Source organism: Nyctereutes procyonoides, unplaced genomic scaffold, assembly GCF_905146905.1.
Source record: "Nyctereutes procyonoides isolate TBG_1078 unplaced genomic scaffold, NYPRO_anot_genome, whole genome shotgun sequence".
NCBI classification, from domain to species: Eukaryota; Metazoa; Chordata; class Mammalia; order Carnivora; family Canidae; genus Nyctereutes; species Nyctereutes procyonoides.
Window position 1 is genome coordinate 53,506,801 of NW_026575146.1, and position 10,350 is coordinate 53,517,150.

General features: G+C 41.5%; 1 protein-coding gene across 2 annotated transcripts in view; it reads left to right on the top strand.

Moving 5' to 3' along the window:
• TRPM3 (transient receptor potential cation channel subfamily M member 3) overlaps window positions 1-9,317 on the top strand; it is a 501,163-nt gene extending 491,846 nt beyond the window's left edge. For both annotated transcript variants that reach the window (XM_055310391.1, XM_055310392.1), the window contains one exon: window positions 921-9,317. In XM_055310391.1, coding sequence (XP_055166366.1) covers window positions 921-2,373 — 1,453 coding nt within the window. In that variant the 3' untranslated portion in view covers window positions 2,374-9,317. The remainder of the gene's footprint in view (window positions 1-920) is intronic.
• Window positions 9,318-10,350: the final 1,033 nt, after the last annotated feature.

A 10,350-nucleotide genomic window follows, 5' to 3' on the forward strand; every position in this document is an offset into this window, starting at 1 on the left:
AGTCAAGTGAAAACTATGGCACAATTTTAAGTGTGTGGCCTCTGTCTTTGTAAATAAATGTGCAGGCAGCCTATTAGACAATTGAAATCAAGTTCACCACCATGATTATCTCAGTGAACGGTTAGTGGCACCTGGCAGCATGGAAATGGAAAAAGGAATATGAGACAGATCGCGCCCTTGAGAATTTCCAGTGGAGAGGGTCAAGACATCTAGAAATAACTGTAATATAAGGCATCTGTGATCAGCTGTCCAGAGAGACACAGAGAGAAAGAGAGAGGAGTAGGAGAATTTACTTATTGATAGACACTCCAGAGTTTACCACAAGTTACTTTATTGTAATCTTGGTTAAATTTCTTGATGTTTGCTTTGCCTTTATGAATGAAAGCCTTGGGTTAGATTAGATCAAGTCCAGGTTCCTCAGTGACAGGACCCTATTAATTCCTTTGGAGGAGCTAAATTTTAAGATTATTGTGAATAGCAATGACAACAAAAGATTTTACAAATGCACAAAATAAAAACAATCCCAATCCATACTCCAAGCTTTAAAATGTACACTGCAATGAGAAAAGCTGCCTTCTAAAATTCTGTTGTATGGTTCTGAGTAAAGTCCTCAACATGCAACAATGCTCAATTTGATGGTGACTGATTAAGCCAACGCCCTAATATTTAGTTAGGTCATTAAACCTTGCCCCACGTCACAGCTAAGTCATGAGGTCCTTTGGCCCCACTCCAGTTCAGTAAGAACTACTCAACTTTGGTGTTTATTGGGATCGTGCATTAAATTTACTGAGTAGAAAGGGGTTTGGTAAATAAATACCACTGGATTAGATCATCTCTAAGGCCTATTCCAGCTCAAAAAGATTTAGATTCTCCAGAGAGGAACCTGGCCTTGAGTGACCCTCATTTTGTTTCTCACCCAGGGTGGAGAACATGTCCATGCGGCTGGAGGAAGTCAACGAAAGAGAGCACTGCATGAAGGCCTCACTCCAGACCGTGGACATCAGGCTGGCACAACTTGAGGACCTCATTGGGCGCATGGCCACAGCCCTAGAGCGCCTAACAGGTCTGGAACGGGCCGAGTCCAACAAAATCCGCTCCCGGACCTCCTCAGACTGCACAGACGCAGCCTACATCGTGCGCCAGAGCAGCTTCAACAGCCAGGAGGGGAACACCTTCAAACTCCAAGAGAGTATAGACCCTGCAGGTGAGGAGACCATGTCCCCAACTTCTCCAACCCTAATGCCCCGTATGAGAAGCCATTCTTTCTATTCAGTCAATATGAAAGACAAAGGTGGTATAGAAAAGTTGGAAAGTCTTTTTAAAGAAAGGTCCCTGAGCCTACACCGGGCTACTAGCTCCCACTCAGTAGCAAAAGAATCCAAAGCTCCTGCAGCCCCTGCAAACACCTTGGCCATTGTTCCTGACTCCAGAAGACCGTCTTCGTGTATTGATATCTATGTCTCTGCCATGGATGAACTCCACTGTGATATAGACCCTCTGGACAATTCCATGAACATCCTTGGGCTGGGGGAACCAAGCTTTTCAGCTCCAGCACCTTCCACAGCTCCTTCAAGTAGTGCCTATGCAACTCTTGCACCCACAGACAGACCTCCAAGCCGGAGCATTGATTTCGAGGACCTCACCTCCATGGACACTAGATCTTTTTCTTCAGACTATACCCACCTCCCAGAATGCCAAAACCCCTGGGACACTGACCCTCCAATGTACCAGAGCATCGAGCGTTCCAAAAGTAGCCGCTACCTAGCCACCACACCCTTTCTTCTAGAAGAGGCCCCCATCGTGAAATCTCATAGCTTTATGTTTTCTCCCTCAAGGAGCTATTATGCCAACTTTGGGGTGCCCATGAAAACAGCAGAATATACAAGTATTACAGACTGTATTGACACAAGGTGTGTCAATGCTCCTCAAGTGATTGCTGACAGGGCCACCTTCCCTGGAGGTCTTGGAGGCAAAGTAGAGGATTCGTCTTGCTGCCATCCCGAGCGAGAGGCAGAACTGAGTCACCCCAGCTCCGACAGTGAAGAGAACGAGGCCAAAGGCCGGAGAGCCACTATCACAATACCCTCCCAAGAGGGTGATAACTCAGACAGAACCCTGTCCAACAACATCACGGTTCCCAAGATAGAGCGCGCCAACAGCTACTCAGCAGAGGAGCCAAGTGCACCCTATGCGCACACCAGGAAGAGCTTCTCCATCAGTGACAAACTCGACAGACAGCGGAACACAGCAAGCCTGCGAAACCCCTTCCAGAGGAGTAAGTCCTCCAAGCCGGAGGGACGAGGGGACAGCCTATCCATGAGGAGACTGTCCAGAACATCTGCCTTCCACAGCTTTGAAAGCAAGCACAACTAAACCTTCTTCATAAGCATTGTAGGAGGCCCAAGAATCCAGCCCTAGAATCCTCCCTGCACACTACCTGTTCCCCTTCCTTGAAACATTCCTTGCTTTTTTCTTAGCTGAGCAAAACAAGCAAAGCCTTGGGAGGTGTTAACTCAAAGGTGACTTCGGGCCACAGATTGAGAAAGCGCTTGGTCTGGCCCAGTGCCAAACACAGGGGTTTTAAGTCATGTTCACACTTGTTGGGCAGGGAGGGAAAAGAGGGAGAAGAAGGGTTGAGGTGAATGTGTATCTCTAGTGACTTCAGAAAGCCATGAGCTCTGGGAATGAAGGGGCTTCAAGCACTCTCCATGCCAGGAGGCGTCTTTCCATTTCTGCCCATTGTCAAGAGTTTTAGGATACAGGGCTAAATTGCAAAATAAGATGAAATAAAGTAGCCAGCGTACAAATGAGATATTCTAAACTTCAATTCTGTTTTCTTTTCACATTGGCTCCATCACTGGTGACTGATGAAGAGCATCCTTTTTATTCAGTATAAGCCGGCAGCAAGCAGTTCTACCTAACGTCCCACATCCTTCTCATGCCAACACTTCTGTAATTGATCATTATAAAGAAAGAACAAGGTAACAGTCACAGTTCACCTGTCTCTTATATATTCACTTCTGGTGCCACAACTGTTTATCTTTTTTGAAGAAAATAAAGGGAAAAGAAATGCCTTTTTGTATTGCAATCAAACTGAAAGAAGAATTGAGGCTAAAAACAAATGTCAAGTGGTTTATTATATACAGTGGGCATTCAAGCATAGTCGAGCAAGCTCAGGATGAATGTAATTAAATAATTTTATATTTTTTAATTTATTTTGTATTTCACCTGTCATCAATGAAGTCACTCACTGAATATGTAATAGTGAACTAAAAGGAAAAAAAATAGTGGGCAGAACTCACCTAAAATTGCCATGTGATACACTATTATAGTCTCACCATCCGTGTCATGTGTCATGCTGCTGTGTGATTGTCATCATTTGTATGACTCTGCCATGTCTTCTAAACATCTCCGAGATGTACCTGGAAATTCTTCACACCACCCATCACATGACCATTTTGTATATGAAGATCTGATCACATGTGGATATTTTCATACCTAGAGTTTTGCCATTTAATCTGAGCTCAGTATAAATTTAATTGGAGTTTTTCAAGGGCTGGTATCTTTTTTATGGAAATGTTCCAAAGTACTTTTTAAGGAAGTTTCAAATCATAAATAACCTTAGAATTGACTGGGAATTTGGTATCAACCCAAAGCCATCAGTTGCAGGCATACCATGAATATTTTTCTTATATACAGAGCTATAAAAAATGATACAGTAGACTCAAGTAGAAAGCAAATAAACCACATAAAGACTTCTTTTGTATATGCTGCTTATATACATATATATGCATTCACACAGAGATGTTTATATATAGTATATAAACAGGCATATAGAGCTTTCTTAAGAGGCTTGGACTTTTCTATCACCTTGAGGTGTAACCAGGAATTTTTAATATCCAAGGTGTTCCATTGAAAGAGTTCATTATATTATGTTGGATTTTGACAGATATTGAAATTATGATTTTTTTAAAGCCCTATGACCTTAACTCTTCCTTGCACCAAACTAGAGTTTTCAAAATGACTGGCTACCTGCCCTCTGCTTCTTTTCTGTCCAGAAACACTTGCTGTGATGACATCTTATTTAGTCTGGTTTCTTCTGCACAAAGTGATGACGCCAAGTACAATCTGAATTAGACACGCAATTCAAAACCAGATAGTATTACGGACTCTTTAATACAGACGTATACTACTAGGTCAGAATCTAGATTTGAAGGGGGATAAAGAAATATTGACCCTCAAATCTTCAGATTCCTACTTGTGTCACGGATTTTCAAAAGAATAAAGTCTTTAAGAAAAATGACCTCATGTTCTTGGCCCCCAATATACTATGTGGTTCTCCTGTTTAGTTGTTATTGTGAGCTTCGAATTTTCTCATGATGTGAAATCAGCAGCAGCAAATACATGGACAAAAGCTCTAGCCTTTAAGTTTATTTTTTTAACCCCTCTCAACAAGACTTTTGGGTATAGAAATAGTTATGAGGCCACATATAAAGAATTAAAGAATTCCTTGTCATTCTTTGGTATTTGGGTGAATCAGACACAGGCAACCAGACTCCCTCATGTGTAATTGCTCTAGAAATGCTCACATTTTTATTGAGCCCCTGATTAGCTGTTTCCCTTTCAGCAAACATGCATTTGGTCTGAGAATAAATCAGTTGCCATTAAACTTCTTGAAACATGAACCTCAGTGAGAATCTGATGAAAGCTCCAGGGCCTCTCCCCAGAAAAAAATGTACATAAACATACAGAGTTGCAATATAACTTGAAAGGGTCCCTGTACCCCTGGTTCCGTGTTGCTTGATAATGAGGAAGAGGAACCATGTTTGTTCATAATCAATACAGTTGTAACAGGCACTTTACATTTGAGACCATTTCTCTGTGATTCTCAGGAAGGCCAAGTCTCAGCACCAGAGGTGGAACCAAGGTTTTTTTCTTTTTGTCCCTTAGATTATATTTTGCTAGTTTGATGTACTTGTATCCTAATGTTTGATGATTTTAAGTGTGGAGTGCACACTTAAAAAGTCAGAAGGCTCTCTGAGTGAGTCCATAGAGGGATCCAAGAAGGAGATGAAACCATTATTCTTTGACCACAGAGCAGGACATCACGGCACCTCTAGGGCCCCATGTGGACCAGACAGAAAGTGAGGGAAAGAAATTATGTGCACAAGTGTTTCCATTCATCATGATTTCTGGAGAGAACAGAACAGGACCTGGGAAACACAGTACTTACCAGTCCTGACCTTGTGACTGCCTGGTTCTTTTGTCGTACAGGAAAATGAAGCTCTTACATCTTCTGTGAAGTGTGCAAAATATATAAGCCAAATTTAAGTGACTTTAAACGTAAACTGTGCAGTTCTCCTGAGCCATTTCTTTCCTGTGCACATACATGTGTGTCCTGTTTCAGCCCATTTCTTCCTGTTTCTGGGTTCTCTGCACCCCGATATGGCATTGATTCTGTGGCCTTGTAGAGTCAGCTTATGTTCAGCTCATTTATTCCATCCTGTCCCTGATCAAGGGGACGTTAATTACCTGTCTGTGTGAATTAAGCAGCTACTGAGCAGCACATTACTGACGAACATAAATAAAGTCATAGAGAGCTCATAGAAGTAATAGCTTTGGTTTCATCATCTGCTCCTGAGGTGCCAGTTTTTACATACTACTATATGTAATGATTGGTTCTACGTGGCATGTTCCTTCTGAAAAAAATATTAAGGGTGTTTTATGAAAATGGCCATGGCAATTCCCTGATTGACCCACACACTTACAGTTAGAAAATTCCTCCTTGATGGATTTGAACGAGGAGCTGGCAAACGTGGGCACGGTCATCATGGCTAGTTCGTGTATTTCTCCAAGCCAGAAGGCGTATGAGCAGGCCATATACAGCACTTTACCAGAACTGGCTTTCCTTTTGAGTCTAAGCTTCCAGGTCTTGGATATATATTTAGCACTTTGAAAGTTCCCCTTAAAAAAAAAAAAAATATATATATATATATATAAAAGAATAATCGAATGGGAAAAATGTACTTGTAAAAACACAAAGTGTGTTTCTTCTGAATGTTTCGAATGTATTGTAAAAGATGGTTTCTATAGATGATATTATGATAGATAACTGGATAGTACATTGTTAATTCGACCTTCTGAGGCTGTACAGGCTAATTTTCCCAAATGTTTGGGCTGTTTAACTTCTGACATGGTAATCTGTATCATCCAGTCATCCATCATGCTGTATCTACAGGCTGTACCGTTCGATGTGTCGAGCCATGCTGTATTATAAAACACATGTACACATATCTGTAACCCCTGTGTAACCCAGCAGAATTGTAGCATGTGGTTGTATTAATGAACGTTACAGGATAGCTTTATAATCATTGACAAATCTGTAACATTCAATAAAGAAGCACATGTTGCAAGGAGTAAGTATGTTCCCAATTCCATGTTATTCAGCATTCTCGCAAAATGAGCACTCCTGTCCTTGATCTACTTTATGGTTTCCACAATCCTATAGACCACTAGGAAATATTTGTACAAGCCTATGTACATCCTCTGACCAGCCCCATGAGCCGTGGTAGGCAAGTTGTGTTTTGTGAAAGACGAACTGGCATGTTATGCGACAAACTGTATGACAAATGAACTAAAAATAATATTTTAAACTCCAGTTGAATTAGCTGTTTGTTTACATCTGCTAACCCCATGCGGAAACAGTGTACAGTATTTTATAAATATGTTCATTTAGTAACACTGATATGTTTGTTTCTAGATAAAGTGATGCTAGTGTGTAGGTGGTTATATACATTCTCGATATTGCATTATTACTCACTATTCTTTAACAATAGCAATGTAACTTAAATGAAGTAATCCTTCTCCAAATCCAGTCTTAATTTTGTGGCAACAAAATGCATGCACTGCTTTATGCGTTTCTTTTGACTTTTTAAAAGGCACTTAACATTTTACTATTGCCTGCTGTAACACGTAACCCAGCTAGGAACTTGCTCACTTTGTTGGGCTTCTTACACTGTTTGGGAATTATGTTCGATTTTTAAAAATTAAAAACAAGAAAGTAACCAAGGTTTTTTTTTAATCTTTTTTTAAAGCTCTGAACAAATCATATGACATAAAGTATTAACTGCAGGGTGTATAGCGAGGGGACCCAGAGATGGCTGGCCAACACCAATGTAGGTGTTGGTACATCTGTGATATAGGAAAGACACAGTTCTGTTTCTTTAGGGCCACTGGGTACAAATACCAGACATGAGAGTGAGAAGTCCATTCGGACAGTGCAGAAATCCACAGATCATTAGAATGAGTGGCTCCATGGTGCATGTGGCCCCCCCTCCTACCTGGTAGCTTTCTACCTTATGTGTGAGCCTCACCTGGGAGAGAGAGAGGGGTGGGTGACTGGGTGTCCAGTCAAGAACTGGGTGACTCTAAAGAGCTTGTACCTTAAAGAAATCACCATGTCATTATCAGAAGCCATTCAACATCTGGAAAAGAGAAGAGCTAGTTTGCACAGTCTTATAAATGACTGCTCTTTAAAAGGGGAGAGAAAACTTTTCCCTCCACCTGTGCTGGCCTAAGCTTTCTCTTCCCTTTACATGTCAAACATTCTCTTTCCCAGAATGGAGTCAATCAAAAAGAGGTTTGTTCTGATTTAAGGAAAACAAGATTTTTTTTTCTTTTCTTTTTTCATTCATTTGAGAAGGTCACTGTGTTACCTTTTCTCTGATGAGTTCCTTGCCCTGATCACTGCTAATGAAATCAAGACATGACAATGTCAATATGTCCATCTAAGAAAGGATTTCGGTGGCCATGTGGTCCACATAGCAGTAAGAGTGAGGTGAATTTCCCCTCCCTAACTACTCTCGTCTGTAGATCCCCTTAAGCCTCTAGGCCCTCACCTGTCAGCATAATGTTTATGTGCTAGAAATTGAAAGGGCACGTATGGCCACAAGTCCATGTGCCATCTGCAGAGCATCAGTACCAACCTTGACCTAGGCCTTCCCCAGGAACAGGCAGGCTGCTGAGAGCACTGGGTCATGGAGGAAGGTTGAGCTTCACGCCTGGAATGCACAGCCTTCTTCAACCCCTTAACTTTCTTCCTTTCTCTTAGCCCAGCACAACATGCTTTTTGCCAGAACAACAGACCCTTACTCCTAATACCCCCAGTACCCCATGGAGCCTGGCACAGTAGCCTGAAACAGTGGCTATGTGGAACCAGTCCAGCTATCAGACTTTGCCCACCCCTAGTCTTCCCACTAAACTAGGCTCCTCCCCACCCTCCACCCCATACCCCTAACTCAACTGGTGTTTGTGGCAGCCCCATCCAATTTTTTTGCCTGTCTGAGCCACAAAAGAGTCCCTCATGTCTTCGGCTCCCCCACGTATCATCAGAACCAGCCATCCGCATCTAGATCATGGGGCTGCAAACCCAAATACTTGCAGAGGCTGAAGCCAGGACCCAAATGTGCCCGTTGGGATGGGAAAAAACAACAGGAAGAAGTAGGGTTTGTAGGGCATGAAAGAACATGTGTCCTACTACAAAAACATTCACATTCCGATTTATAAACACTCTGCTAGCCAAACAAATGTGTCTGCCAACAGCATTCAGTCCCAATGGCAATAGTTTGGGACCTCTGCTTTAGGGCCAACCAGGATCATGTTCTTGATCCTGATTTAGTGTATACAAGAAATACACCGAGAACTGAGGCGGGGGCAGAGAGAAACTCACCCTATTTAGGGTTATTCCTGTTCTCCAGCATGATGGATGCATTACTAGCTGCATCTTTCTGGACCCAAATGCAGGATCTTTGTGAGGGAGATTCAGAAGAGTACCGTAGCTTTGAATCAAGGCTTATCTGCTTCTTGTCACTACAGCGTCTAACTTGAGTTTATATTGCTGTTCCTGCTGTGGAAAACAGTACACACGGTATTCTGTACTCATAGTCATTTCCTAATCTAGAACTTAGACTCTCATTTGTAAAGCTTCTAACCATAGTTTATAATGGGGGAAATTATTCAAATATCATTTTTAAATGAATTCCTATAAATATGACAATTTTGAAATTGGGTTTGTTAAAGATATATACATCTTTTCCTTCTTTGTGTATGGATAGACCGCGGTTGGCATATCTATCAACATTATAAATATATATAAATCCTTAGAGGAATTGTTCTTTTTTAAAGGTCTATTATTGGATTCACAATGCACTTTGAGCTTGTTTGTTTAGATACATAATTCGAAGCAGAAGTTGGCAGATACCATGGGAAAATCTTTCTGAAATTTCTGTAACAAATGTTTTGCAATAAAAAAAAAAACTCGGTAGTTTAAAACATGACTTGGGCTTCCTTGTGCATTTATTTGCCATCAGTTGGTCTCCACCATCTCCATGCCAGGAGGGGTACACAGAGATAATTGCGTAGGGCCCCGTAAGTTACTTGTACAGCAGAAGTTGCAAACTAGCCTGTGGGTCGTCTCTAGCTGGCAGAGAAGGGCTGTTTTTTTAAAAATGTGAAACATTTTTAAATTGATTGATTTCACATCTAATTTTATACTTCTGACTTCTCTTGAAAAATCTGAAGATCCAGTGAAATGAGACCTGGATTCTCACATGACAGTAGTCACCTGACTCACAGCATCTTGGCTGCCCCTTTGAAAGGAGCACAAGCTCTTCAATAGGCCACAGTCTCCAGCACCCCCTTTTGTATCTCACGTATGGTCCCTTCCCTCATTAACATCACATGGAAGGCTCCTACATGCACTGGGATATTGGACCCCTATTCTGGGGTAAAGGATGTAAAAAAAGCAGTGGCAGCTTTAGAATTTCTGAGGAAAGGCTTAAGGATAGCAAGTTGGCCACATGAGAGACACATGTGGGACTTGTCTTCACATTAAAGGTGTGGCAGGCATGCTTTCATGATCCATTTTAAAGAATTTTATGATCTATAATTGGATTAGCTTTGAGAATGCTGATGGATGGGTGAAAGGGGATCAATCCCACCCCCATTAAGTAATTTCTGCCTAAAAGAATAAACAGTGCTCCTTGACCTTACAAATATTTTCATTTCAAATAGCAGTGGGAAGAGAAATTGCTGAACATACATGCATACATGCAGTCCTTTATTCAAAAAATATTCATTGAGTGCCTACTATGTCCCCAGTTGGCATGCCCAGGTGAATAAAGTGGAGGAATTCCCTCCTCCTGTAGAGTTTTGAATCTAGCTGTAATGAATGTAACCATACAGTCGTATAACTACTATTTAGTTGCTTACGGAATCAAGTGTGAAAAATAAGACTGTAGAGGTTCAGAAAAGTGACAGTGCTCTGTGACTCAGGGCAAGGAAGTCTCCATA